Genomic DNA, 14,706 nt, shown 5'->3' with positions numbered 1-14,706 from the left:
TTGTAAATTTTGATACCTTTTAGATCATAATTGTTCTTTATTTCATAAATTACGGTTTCATATTTTTAATTTTGTAATTTCTGCATGCCATCTTACCAGATTTAAACTGATGATGTATAATCCGGAAAAATCGATAATCCAGAATCGCCGAAGTCCCGACGAGTCCGGATTAACGACTTTTGACTGTATGACCTAGCAATCTGTGCAGTGTCATCACTGTCCTTTCATTTTGTTTTAATAATTATAACATACTGGTTTCAGTGTAAAATTAATATGTGCGTGTGTATATACATCTTTAGAAAAAGTTCAAAAAAGAAAATGTATTCTATAAAAAGTGTTGTGGCATTTACACTATTTGTAACAGGATTTATAGTAAATTTAATGAATCATGGTCATGTATGTTGCTTCTGAATTAAAATTCCTTGTTGGTTACTTTTTACATTAGCATTCATATCACTGGAGTTATCATAGTCTTGCTCACAGTAAATTTTGTAAAACTAATGATAAAGCTCCTAAAATTTGTTATGTATCACATGATGTATTCTTTTATAATATTCTATATTTTTATAAATCCCCAAAAGTATATGTGTATATATATATGTATGTGTGTGTGTGCGTGTGTGATATTTTAATGTGCTACTTGAAAACTACATAGTTTGTGCTGCTTGAAAACTACATAGTTTAACATCATGGCTGAGGGTGAAGGCATATGAAGACTAACAAAATTTAATTTGAAGAATCACCATCTTTTTTTTTTTTTTTTACACACATCTTTCTTTGTAGACAATAAATTTTTTATCATAATTGAATACAATAATTTTTATGTACACAGATTAGAAAAGTATGGCATCATCTTAGAAAAGTAAGCCTAGCAGTGCAGATATGTTTGCAAGGCAGAAGTTAAGAAAAGGAAGTGACGTATTTGCTCACAAAGCAGTATTTATACTAACAGCTAAGCTGCGATTGGTTAATTTTAGGTGTTTGTTCTGTTTTCAAGCAATTTTATGCAATTTAGAAAGATCTCGAACTTCGGAGAAAAGATAAACTTAGGGAGAGAACATATAAAGTCAATTTTGAGGTTGCCAATCATTTCTTAGTGCAATCATTGTATTTTATTATGTCTTAAGATTTACTTGCGATGGAAACCCTAATGGATACTGTGCACACATATACTGAATGGTGTTTTCTATGTTTTCACTAAAATCTGTCAAGGTTGACCTCTTCACTATGATCAGTGAAAAATCTTAGTGATGACATCTGCTGAAAGCTGCTAATGGGGTGTTTATGGGTATTGTTGATAGCAACTGGTAGTTGTGTACTGTATATTAATTCATAAAAGTCAAGTTGAGAAACTTAACAACATTTATTTTCTTTCAAGCACAATAATGCCGCTTAAACGGGAAAAGAGTGAGTAAGGAACAATTAACAATTGACTACCGCTTTGTTCGGGCAGAGGAATGGAGACTCGGTGTGGACCAAGTGCATCCCTATCACTTACTGATTAGTACTGGACTCTCGCCACTGACCTTATGTGGCGCTGCAAACTTTAAGCTTGTACAAATACATAGAAATATTCTAACCGAGATGGAACTGGTATCATCGAATATTCGAATATGGTGCTTCAATTTTTTTTTTCAAAGTGGTTTAGTGTCATGATTAGTGCAAATTACTCAGTAAAAGTGTGTCATGGTAAGTGCAGAGTTTTTTAAAAGTGTTTCAGTGCTTCATTCTGCAAATTCTTCAGAAAGTTATTTTTAAAAGTGTCTTTTTGGTGTTTCTAGAAAAGTGTGCTTTCAGTGGTGATTATTGCAAATTCTTCAGAAAAAGTGTGATTCAGTGGTGATTATTGCAAATTCTTCAGAAAGTAAAAAGAAAATTTCTCATTGGTGTGTTAGTGTTTCGGCATGGAAACCAGATCACAATCAAAAATAGCTACCGAAAAATCTGAAATTGCTACCGTGAGCATGGACAAATTTCAGTGTGGTGTTTAATGGTCAAAGCTCGGATATTCCAGCAGATAAATATTTTTATTGTTTGAAAAAGAGTGTGAGAGTAAAAATATTAATGATAAAGACAAACCTTTAGTGTTTTCAGAAATGTTTATGGGGTGAAGCTTCAGCATTTTATATTCGCGAATGTGTAGACTTGGATTGGAAAGTTCTTAAAGATAAATTTCTTACTTATTTTTCAAGTGTAGAAAATGTAACATTAAATGCTAGAAAACTGTGACGTTAAATGTTACAGTTTTAATCTATTACTTATTCTAAGTTTAACGATATTGATAAATATTTTGACAAAAACTGAGATTTGTATTGAGTCTAAAACTAAGCAACAAAACTTTAATTTAAGCTTTAAATCAGGGACTACCAGAGCAACAAACAATGTTGTTAACTGTGCATAATATTACTTCGTTGCAAGAATGGATAGCAGTAGCACGTAAGTTAACTTCCTACTTCAAGCTCACTGGGAGAGTACAGAATACACCAGAATTTGTAGCTCCTAGGCAAAACTTACTGTAAAATTTTGACCAGCCTAGATATCGTATTCCTAGGCAGTATGTGCCTCAGAATCATTCCTGGAGGAATTTCCAGTCACAACAAGTGGCCTATCCATATCAGGCATTTCTTTCTTTAACTAATCATAATGAATCTCCGCAAAAAACTGCACCTAAGAAATGAAAGTATTTTTATAGATTTTGATTTATTCAAAATGATTGTCATAGATTAGCATTTGAATAATTTAAAATCTGTGCCAAGAATTTTCTAGTATTGGCAATTTTTGAAATTATTCCATTTTTCTGTTTCTTTAATGTTGTATTTTATATATATATAATTATATTAACAACCTATTTTCAGGAGCTCCTTAAACACACTCCTATGGATCACCCTGATTACAAATTATTATTGCAAGCTCAAAAAGAAGTTCACGATTTGGCAATTAAAATTAATAAAGTTGAAAGAGAAGCTTTGCTGCAAGAACAGACAATACAAAAGCTTAAGGAAGTTGAACAGCTAATAGAAGGTGTTGCAGATGTAAGAAATAGTTTTCTATCTATGCAGATTAAAAAAAAAAAAAAAAAAAATCATTAAGTGTTTATCTTCTCTGAAATACTACTATTTGCCTTTAGCCACTTCTCAGCTCAATAAATAAAATAAATAAAAGCCTTAAAAAATTCTTTATTTTTGTTTCAGAAACTGAAAAAAAAAAAAAGTGCATTTTTTAGTATGGTGCATTTAGGCGGGGAGTGCACTTTTTTTTTTTTTTTTTTGTAAGTGCATTTTTTAGGCAAAATATGCCTGGGGACAACTAAAGATTTTGTGCCTCCCTCTTGCTTGCTAAGAATGGAAAATATTTAATTCTAAAATTTTGTCATATCAGTTTGGCTCCCTCTAGATGCTGCTCCCAGGGACAGATGTCCCCCCTTGTCCCCTCTAGCTATGGCCTTGAATACCAATGCCAGTTGTGTACATATTTCAGCAAAATAATGACATCCCCATGTGGTGAATATCTTGAAGAAATATCTATATAGTGCCATACTATCTATATCCTTTGGTTGCCAGGCCTCCAAATCATTCCAAAATTGAACAGGTAGGAGATATATTAGATGCTGGTTGCAGCATCCTAATATATCCTGTTCTATCCCATCTTCAGAATTTACTTTCTTTCGTAAATTAGTAAAAATAATTAATTAGTAGAATACTGAAAGTCAAGAGCTGAAAAAAAATTGGTAAATATAACTTGATTTGTTATTTCATTTTGTGATTATGATTTAAGATATTTATATTTTAATACTTAGAATAGTATTTTCTGCCACTACATTTTACTTTTGCGTGTGAGTGTTTTGTAAGTCATTTCTTTACCATATAAATTATTCCTTTTTTTTAGCTGATACAGGGGGACCGAGTATTCATCAGACATGATTTTGTTCAAATTCCGGTGAGTATTACAATTTTTATGCCCTTTTCACTTCCTTGTATGAAGTAAAAAGGAAGTATTATAATCGTGAAAAGTTTCAGGCAGCATATTTCAACGAAAATATCCATTTTGACCGCAATTGAATGCAATTTAACAATGTTTTTGCATGACATCTGTACATAAGGACAGAATAAAAGACTTGTTTCCTCCCCAAAAATTATAAAACTGCTTTAAAATGAATTTTGAAGAGAATTTTTTGTGGTGTCTGTATGTATGTACGCACGTATGTATTTATCACACATAGCTCAAAACCGAGTAGCCTCAGAACGTTGAAATTTTGTATATAGGACTGCTATAACATGTTGATGTGCACCTCGTATTTTAGTTGCAATCAGCCGCACCAAATGTATATAAATATATTGATATATATATCCATTCTATTACCCGGCTCAGTGATCTCAGTTTCTATACTATTATATGATTGTAAATTGTGCATTTTTTGTTTTAAAAATGATTGAATTATGTTGTTCTTAGCTTATAGTTAAGGTTTTATGCCTTTAGGAAATCTGCAAGCAATATTTGTAAAATTAACAACAATTTAAAAGCTGTTTAAGTGCAATTAAACTTAATTTTTAAATAACATGGCGGACATGTTTGTTTACATTTGAAACAGCAGAATAGTAGATTTGTTGCCAATCTAGAGAGACTAAGCTTCACAACAACAAAGCTAATGCCTTTATTTATTATTGCGAATTAAATCATGCTTAATCCTTTCTGGAATTTTATCGAGAAAACAAGTGTTTAAGATTTACTTTGTAATTTTTAATACAGATATTTTGAGTTTTTATGTATTTTTGCCTTGTCGCAAAGTGAGAACTGAATTAATTGAATGAGAAATACTGAATCGTCTGTGAAAAATTGTTTCTTTTTTGTTTTGTTTGCTTAATTTCTTTTATACATCATTCTAGATGTATTATAGTATTTGAATAGAACATGTGGCAACGATTAGATAATTCTTCAAATGATATAACTTTTGTGCATTCTGAGTTATAATCTGAATGAAATATAACGCTGTCGACTGACTCATTAGATTTTTTTCATTATGTGTGGCTGGTGTTCATAATAAAATAAACAGACAAAAATATTCTGGAAAATGAATATTCTGGAATTCTTGAACACATAAAAAGGAGAGACCTTAAAATGTCTATGAACATATAATGTGCGTAATATCATTAATAAAATGTACTATTTTTATAAAAGTAAAGTTACATTAATATGCTTTGCTTAACTCTTTAATCACTGTGACCTTAAAAATTCCTCTACAAAGGCATCCTTGCTTTTAGATGGATAGCATTTATGCCCTTTGCCTTTGCTTATTTTTAAGTGCTATGAATTCATGTATGTGTTTACGTGCAGCCATTGATCAGACCTTAACATACAACCATTCAGTATATCTCTAAGCTCTTATATTCCTTCAATATTAACAATGTTTTTATGCCTATACTCATGGTAAAATAGTAAAACACCTACAGTACAAAGTCCGAGATCCAGATTCACAAGGACTTCAGCAAATTGGATTGTTTGTTTATTTGAATATGACACATGAGAGGGAACTGACTCATATTCACTTCTCAGTTTCCAAAATTTTTGGATTTTAGATACTTAATTTAAATCTACTAGATTTATGGCATGTGAAAATCGTGAAATTAAAAATGTGAAATAGTTGTTTGAAATAGTGAAACATTTAGGTATTTAAGAGAACCAAATTTTATAAAAGAAGCTTAGTGTTAACAAATATTTTATCTTAGATATATTTCAAGAAGAATTTTTTTTGAAATTTTCTTTTTACTTTTACAGTATTACTTTAGAAATTCTTTAAGTTCCATTATTCAAGTCCTGTAATTACTGTATCAAGGATTTCCACTAAATAGTCAATAGAAATCTTATCATTCTTAACAACCTTTTTGTCAATTTCTTTACCATCGGCAGCAATGTTTTCTGGATTTAAAAACCATCCATCAATTTCACTGTCCATTAATTGATTGATTATTAGGGCATTCCCATCCCAATAAAGATTTCAGTTATATTATCTTCATTTACTATTTCTTTGCATATTTCATGAATCAGAAAATTCTGCAGTTCTATTCAGTCAAAACTATGCCAATCAGCACTTTTTTTATTTGATGCATTTCCTGAGACATCGCTAGTTTGGTTTGGTTTCTTTCCTGATTTAGTTATGTGTTTCATTTGTTCATAATCCTTTTTTTTCTCTTAAACAGATTTTTATGATTTGTGATTTGCCAAGAAATGTAGTGGCTATCCTCTTTCCTAAAGGAAAAGATATTTTGCGCAAAGGAAGAGTGCTGAAAACCATTTCGTGAAATTAGACTGTGACTCAAAGCTGAAATGGCTGTATTTTCTATCATTTTAGCTTACTGCAGATTTCATTGCCCATTAATTTACTGATGACTGGAGCATCATCATAGCAGTAGACTTCAGTTATATCATTTTCATTTAGCATTTCTTCTTATATTTCAAATTTTACTTTTTACTTTTTGTGATAATATTCCAAAATGTTCAAATTGGAGATTATCATCAGAATACACAAAGTTTCGATAGTCATTGGATTTGAGGATGGAATAAAATGGAGATGTTATCTTTTACTAAAAACTTAGACAACAATTATAATAATAGACTGAACAAATTAATATGCTGAATTGAATCAGAAAGTTAAAGTAGAAAATAATTTTCAGTGCTAGCTGAGCTAAACTGAATTGCAATCTCATTTTTTTCCTCCTTTATTTCCTTTTATCCTAAGAGCATTCTGCTCTAATCACTTGAAGGCTGAAAAGGAAATCTTTTTCACTAGCCAGCAGCTATTTAAAGGTGAAACTACATGTAGGATGATTTAATACTATTGAAGTTAAGGATCTTTTGCGGCCACCCCCCCCCAAACGAAATTAGCTAATCAAGGGGGGGGAAAGATTATTATTATTATTATTTTCTAAAGCATAACGTTTTCCATTTCTATACTGAGCCCCATCCCCCCCCCCAAAAAAAATATAGGAAGTATAGGTAATAAGATTGTTCCATCTATTAGATGCCTAGATTTTAGAAATTGTACTGTAATTGCAGTTACAGTTCCATTCAGTGTCAAAGGATTAGAAAGTTAAAAATATATAGATGATTGTAAACTCAGTAGATAGTGAATTATTCGAAATATTTAGGATTTCACATTGCTGTTGGTGAGGGCAAGAGGAAATTTTTTGTGGGTTTGTCTATATCGAATTACCTGCCAACTGAATTTGTTAAAGTAGCATAGTTTTTTTTAATGCACTCTCTTCATGTGAATAAAATATATAATTTTTAATGGCAGTAATATAAAATTCAATGAATGAGATGACTTTATTAAATGTCTTCCTGTTTAGTTTTTGTACAGTAAGTATCTAATAAGTTCTTTAGATGATCCTCCATAATTATGTGCAGTTTTATTCGCTGGTGGAAGTGATTATATCAGAGAACATGGTTATTGGTGATGTACAGTACCATTATTTATGTTTTGCGAAATACTGATTACTCTCTTTGGGAGGCAACCACTATGAAAGATTTTCAGTGTACTTTTCATTGAAAGTTTAATTCTGCCCAATACATATTTTATGGTAATAAATGAGTGGTCAGTAACACATGTTAATTAATGACAGAGAATTTAGTTGTGGGAAGATTAATGTTTTTAAAATTTTCATTATGTTCTAGTGAGATTACAATTTCATTTTCATTATGTAGTGAAGCTATGATAACAGTTTGATGAAAAAGGGCTTTCTGGAGTTACAATATTAATAAACTTGACCTCATAAAGCATGCTATTTATGACAGTAAATTTTATTTAAAAAAATTCTCTAAAAAATGTAATTTCACTCAGTTGTTAAAAATGGATTAGGTTACTTAATGAGTTAGGTTATTTGAATATGGCAAAGAACACAATAGCTAATAGTGTTGCGTTGAATTTACCTGAATATCATTTCATTCAGTCATTCTTACCTTTAAATTAAATCTGACTCCATTCTATAACTCTTGAAAAGAAGTATTTTAAATAAACAATTACATTTTCCTGCTTAAGAAAGCCAAAACTTTGTTTGCTTACACATTTAAGGAAATCAAAACATTATTCTAATCTTTCTTACTTTTGCCAAACTACAAAAACAAAAGCTGTCTAAAAAGGAACACAATAGTTGTTGAATATCGTTAACAAATATACATCAAGGAGCTCACAACAAATAGGGAATATAACTTGATTTAAATAGCAAATAAAACGTATATGTCTAAGGGAAAGCATGCGTGTTTGTGTATAAGTCTTCTGTGTGAAACTGCCTTTTATTCTGCCACATTACACATGGGTAATACCATGAACATCAACCATGCAGAAATCTCTTCACCTTGTTTTAAACCTGAGTCGAGCTACTAGTGTTCAGTGGTATCAACCACTCAGGCACTGGTAGATCCTTAATTAAAACAGACTTTAAAATATCAAGAACTTGGCATATTTTATTTAGCATATTACCTGGTATTTTATGCTAGCTTGAGTGAGTTAATATTTGAGAAAAATGTTTTAAAATACATTTTTGTGTATCTGTCTGCACTTGCAGTCCTATAATTAGTCTTTACAGTTCTAAAGATATTGAGTTATGACTTAATGCTCATCATTATTATTAAAGTTAGGAGATCATTTTTAATTTTTTTTTTATTTTTTTTATTATGAAATTTTACTTTACTGAGATTGTAAACTTCATAATGAATTAATATAATTTAATTTGCATTGAAAAAACAGCATTTAGCCCTTTTGATATTTAGGGTGGCCTTGGTATGAAGAAAGAAAGATGTGTTTTTCTTTTTTCTGATCTTTTGCTCATTTCAAGTATTAAGAAAAAAGGTGGAGCAATTAGGAAGACATCATTAGCTATGTAAGTATGCTTAAGAAAATTTACAAGCATTTTTATAGTGGAATAAATTCTTAAGTGTTGCATGGATTTGTACTTAATTGCAAAATTTGTTTTCAACTCTCCCTTTTATTTTAATTACTGTTATTATTTTTTCACTTGTGTGCCTTTAATGAAATTTTATTCAATTCATGTAGCAAATTTTAATAAAATTTTGTGCTTCTCTGCCTTTTATTGAAATCAATTTTAAAGTAATTAAAATATATTTTAAAACTTTAAAAGTAATTCAGAGAAAATATAAAAATAACATGCAAAGTATCTTAATATTCAGTTCTTTTTGTTGATCTTGTAATATATATGTTTAATTTACATCCTTATTAATAAAATATTGAACATAGTACATTTGACTGAGATATAACATATCATATGTTTTGCAATTAAATTTTATATTTAGTATTTTCTCATAAAACAAAATACTGAGAATGGATTTTATGCTATATGTACTGAACTGGGTCCATTCGTGAATTAAATTTATTCATGAAAAATCAAATCACAACGCATAACTATTGAATTATCTAAAAATATTTATTATTATAATAATGACTGAAACTGAAATGAATTTTTAATCTATAATTAATACAAATTGGTCTTCAAAAGTAATATCACAATTTCAGTATTCAGTGTTTAAATCCCAATGCAGAATTATTTATTTAGAAAAATCTTTTCTTCTGATATATTTTCATGTCACTTGCTTTCATGCAGTAGCAATCCCGCCCCCCACCTTTTTTAGTTTATTTTCATAATATTATAGTTCCAGTTCATCATCTAATATTAATTAAGATATAACTTTTCTAAATTTTATTAAGCTGGGAAAAGATTCTATAGAAGTCTAAATTGTTTGAAAAAATGGGAGCTATATTTTATTACTCACCTTTGTATAGTTAAAATTGCATTTTGTATTCTTTCGTAATAATGTAATGATAATGCCTTGTAGGTGGCATACATTTTTTTAAAGCTTAGCAGTAGTTTTTTAAATATTAAAATTTATAAACTTTCTGCATGAAAATTTGATTGACATGATTTGATTGATTAAATTTGCTATCTAATTCCATTTAACTTTTTCTCTTGCATATCAAATCAAAAATGCTTGAAATCTTAAGAATATTTTGTTGCTATATTTGAAAGATATCTATAGCTGTCTGTACTTTCTACATAGGGGTTCTTCAACTAGTGGGTCTTTAGAATCCAACAAATACAAACTTCTCATGAAAACTCCATTGCACAATGTAGATATTGTAAAAAGTAAGTTCATTTTAGAACTTTCATGATGGTTGCTCTTTAAAATGTTTTCAGTATTTCCAGAATTCTATTTTTCTAAAAGCTTTTTTATATGTTGTTATTTGGATTTTAATTTAATATTTGAAAGATATTTTTTTATCTAAAATAGGAAAGAAAAGTTAGATTTAAATGGAAAAATCTATATATATATTGGCATGTATTTAATCTTTCAATTCACAGATCATTGATGCAATTCAGAAATTCTACTTCTGTTAAATAATTTTGAGTAGAGATTAAAATATAACATATTATAGTTGAAGCTGTTGAGTGAAATGAATTATTACATATTATTGAAATCCAGAGGAAAATCAAAGCAAAAAGAGTATTATTGCCATTAAAAGGTATCATAATATAAGACATATTTTTTTTCTGATAAGATGCTGATAAGAAGCATCCTTTTATGATTTGGAATTATGTAACATATATTTAGCAACATCACATATGGAAACTAGATAAGTTTAGCCACTCAAAAGGTGATGACATTTCTATAGTCTCTGCATTTATTTATCATCAAAAGACAAGTTAGTAAGTAAAATAGGGCTATAACTTCTGTATGCTGTTTTATCGTATTTTTTTCGTCTAGTAAGTAATGAAAAATTTTTTGTTAAAAAAAATACTTCATGTTTGAGAAATTGAATGATTTTTAATGTTTTATAATTATGTTTTAATAAATACAGCTGCTTTTTGCACATAAGTGGCCCAACACTGTTCTTTTCTTCTTTTTTCTACCTCTTCTTCCCCTTCCCCCCCTAAAAAAGATTATAGTAGACCTCTGATTGACTGGGGTAATATTAGAGATGAGATCCATGGTTAATCTGACAATAGTTAAAAACACAGGAAAGAGAAGTAACCCATGTATTTTTAAGCTGTTTAATTTGGACATTAATTTAATTATGTTATGCAAATTTAAAAAGGATTCAAAATAAAAAGAACATACTTCGAAACACACACAGAAACGTTTTTGTTTATATAACTGCTGTACACTTACTTTATTTTTATTTTGATGTATGATTAAATGATATTTATATATTTCAGATTATGTATGGTTAAATTCCTAAATATTGTGACTCATCTTCTGTCACTGCTATTATCTTATACAGTTTCCTCTCATTTTGTATTTCATGCTGAAATACTACTTTATTCTGATAGTTTGTAATAGCAGATTTTCAATCATTCTACAATAAACAAACTTATCCTTTTTTTAAACCAGTAAATCTGCAGCCCATTTAATTGGGAGTTAAATGTAAAATACATAAGTATTTATATGGGTAAATATCCAGCAATTTTTAGGTTTTAGATTGTTATGTTAGAAGAGTAGGAAATGAAATCATACTTGTGAAAAGTATCTTAAAGTTATATATATCTTACTCATTTTAAAGGAATAACAGAATAAATTAAAGGTGCTAATTTCTTTAGAAAGAAACTAGAACGTTTTTAGAAATTCATTTTCTTAGAAATCCATGAATGGTAGAGAAAAGCTAAGATGAGCATAGTGCCATTTGTTGAGCAGAATAGAGGGGAAATGTAAATATACTAAACTATTAGAATTTTGAAAGTATCAGGAAGAACTGGATTTGACTTGATGTTATTAAATAAAGAAGATAAGTTTCTATTAATGAAAGTCTTAAAAGAAAACAATTCATCAATTGAAGAAGCTTGGTGGATAATTTTTACACAAAAAGTCATACGTTTACACGAGTTCATTTTTACACGAAAGTTAGAGTTATTGTCAAGTGTCCAAATGTGATTAACTATTGAGGATATTTTTATCTCATTTTTTAATGTAGGATTTGTGTTTCTCAATGGAAAATAAAAACATTCATTTGGTTTGGCTGATATTTACCAAAGCAGGGGTTGAAATATGTCAAAGTGATAGCAAACCCAATATGTTACCTGATATCTCTCAAACCAGAAGTGGTTTGAAATTTTGTATTAAGGAATCCAGAGTTACTTTTCAAGATACATCAAAATAAAATTGCTTTTTTTAAAAAAAATCTGGTTTTAAATTTTATATTGTTGTATTTGTTTTCCAATACATGTGCAAATAAAAACTGCTTGTTTTTAAGAGCTATTTCACTAATATTTTTGCTACTGGAGATAAGAATATTGCCAAACTAGAGATGAATTGAGACTTGCAATAGAATTTTCTGATAGTAATTTACAGTGCTTTAAAGTGGAATTATTTTATAGGTATAAAATCGAAGTGATGCAAAATTTACAGAGGTATTTTTTTAGGGAAGGCAGTCTTATTGATTTAGAAGAGTAATCACTTCTAATCAGGTTCCCTTGCAAAAGCTAATTTTTAGGAAGAAATTGCAAAGCAAAATTTGCTCATGTCATTTAAAAGTTCTATATTGGATAAAACAACACTTGTTTTTAATTTAAGAATTGGTCCCTTAAAATTAATAGTTAGTATTATTTCTGCCATTCCTAGTCTGATATAAAATTAATTTCTAATGTTCTGCATTTATTCTTAGTATTTAAACTGTTGTAATTAAATTACCTTATTTTGAGGAATTTTATAATTAGAAGTACCTGTATAGGATCATTATTTGAAAAATAAAGCCTGCAGCCACCTTTCTTGAGCACCCTGCAGAAATATTGCAAAATGAACAAGCCCTTCCTGTAAATACATAACTGTAAGACAAAAGGTTTGAAAAAATAGATTATATATCAGATATTGCATAAAATATTGAAATGGGTAAATGATAGATTTGAAAGAGCAAGCCATTCAAAAAAGAAATGCCTGACTGTAAGGTTGAAGGGAAAAGAAAATGACCTCTTTTAAAAGAAATTATTTTATTTGTTATAAAGAAATTACAACATTGTTATAAAATAATTGCATAATTTTCTTCCTTAAAATTAAAATAATTTCATGCTTAGAAGGAGGTGGGACATTTATTTATAAAACTGGAAACTTATTATCAAGTGTTTACTAAATGGGAAATTCACATTTAAAAATCTAACAATATATGCATATTTTAAAATCCTTTTAATATGCTAGTGTAATTTTTTAGTTTTGTGATATTTTAGATGGAATTTTTGTTACAAAAACATTTGGCATGTTTTAATTATTAATTATAAAATATTTTGAATTATTAGCAGAAATTGATGAGCCTTGTGTACAAAAATTTCTGAAAGAAGTTGCAACTTTGGAGAATGATATTGCAACTTTAGGAAAAATTAGTGATATGGTCTCAACTCTCTCTTGTCAACATCAAGTAAGTTATGCATTGATTGATGGGTTTTGATATTTATTGAATTTTGAAAATACAGGGTGAGCAAAAAGCCTTTCTCTGATTAAAATTGTATTGCAGAAAAACTATTATAAATAGACATTTGTGGGTTTTTTTTTTTTTTTTTTTTTTCAGCATAGCAAATGCAGTAATTAAGTTACTTTATGAATAATACTGCAACCCTCAGGGGGCTCACTTTTGTGAGTACGGATGTGGCAATCCCGAGGTACCCTAGCCCTTCAGGGGATCATCTTCTTGGTGAGACAGGTGTCACGATCCTGGAGCCCCAGTGATCCGTCTCCTCTCCTCTTAACTGGAACTTTTTCCCTTCCCTTCTCCCTTGTGGTTTCTCTCTACAGAGTTTGGGGCTCATCACGAGAAACTGGAACAACCCTTGCATCCAATTTTCAAATGGCGAGAAAACTGCCCACGTGTTTGCCGTGCGTGGAGACCCGTGTTGCTGGAAAAGAGGGTCCTGGTAGTTGAGGGGCGAGGTACTGTCCCCAACACACTGCTTTGGCCTCTGCTTCAGCTAAACGGGAGGCACCTTAGTCGTCCTCACGGGTGTCAATCGGCTGGTCACTAGTTTTTGTGTCAGTGGCTTGGGGTCAAGCTCTCGGGAGTACCTGCTTTCGGGAAAGCTGACTGTGAGGCTTCAGTTTGCGTATAGGTCCGGCTAGCCCTAACACAGGAATCTGTATTCCCTGGTTGGGCTCCGTGGTGGGCGGGGCCGTCGGACCCGAATCTTATATTATTCAATCATGGCTTCCTTATTTATTTTAAAAAAACCTGAAACAAACGACACGAATAAAGATATTGAAATCATTGACAAATCTGTGAGCAAGAAAATTCGTACCGATGCAAATGCCAAAGAAACTACAGAATGTCCTCGCTTTGTTGTTGTTACCAGTGCCTCTGAAGAATTTAAAAAGATGTCTCCTTTCCTAATAAACAAATACATTCATTCCTGCATAGGTGAGCCAAGGAACATAAAGCGTCTTCGTTCGGGAGACCTGCTTATTGATACCTTTTCGGCCACCCAGTCTGCTTCACTTTTACGACAAACCAAACTTGGACAGGTATCTATAACTGCGTCAGCGCACAAAACGCTTAATTTCTGTAGAGGCGTGATCTCGGAAATCGACCTTCTGTGTGTTTTAGAAGAAGAGTTCGTCTACGAGTTAGCTGATCAAAAGGTTTGTGCTGCCAAGCGGATCAAGATGCATAAGGAAGGTCAGTTGATTGACACCAAACACGTGATCCTGACCTTCAGTTCGCCTGAT

The 14,706-nt window shown here is 30.4% G+C and overlaps 1 protein-coding gene across 1 annotated transcript in view; it reads left to right on the top strand.

The window, feature by feature from the left end:
* Window positions 1–14,706, top strand: part of LOC118183688 (rho guanine nucleotide exchange factor 17-like) — a 597,408-nt gene that overhangs the window by 542,872 nt on the left and 39,830 nt on the right. Inside the window, exons 6-10 of the mRNA XM_085818216.1 lie at window positions 2,856–3,032; window positions 3,886–3,936; window positions 8,764–8,873; window positions 10,066–10,151; window positions 13,290–13,408. Coding sequence (XP_085674342.1) covers window positions 2,856–3,032; window positions 3,886–3,936; window positions 8,764–8,873; window positions 10,066–10,151; window positions 13,290–13,408 — 543 coding nt within the window. The remainder of the gene's footprint in view (window positions 1–2,855; window positions 3,033–3,885; window positions 3,937–8,763; window positions 8,874–10,065; window positions 10,152–13,289; window positions 13,409–14,706) is intronic.

This window comes from Stegodyphus dumicola, chromosome 6, assembly GCF_044657685.1.
Source record: "Stegodyphus dumicola isolate Sdum_Otavi_A_Nest chromosome 6, ASM4465768v1".
Classification (NCBI taxonomy): domain Eukaryota; kingdom Metazoa; phylum Arthropoda; class Arachnida; order Araneae; family Eresidae; genus Stegodyphus; species Stegodyphus dumicola.
The sequence above is the reverse complement of the archived record's forward strand: the minus strand, read 5'-3'. Positions and strand labels throughout refer to the sequence as shown.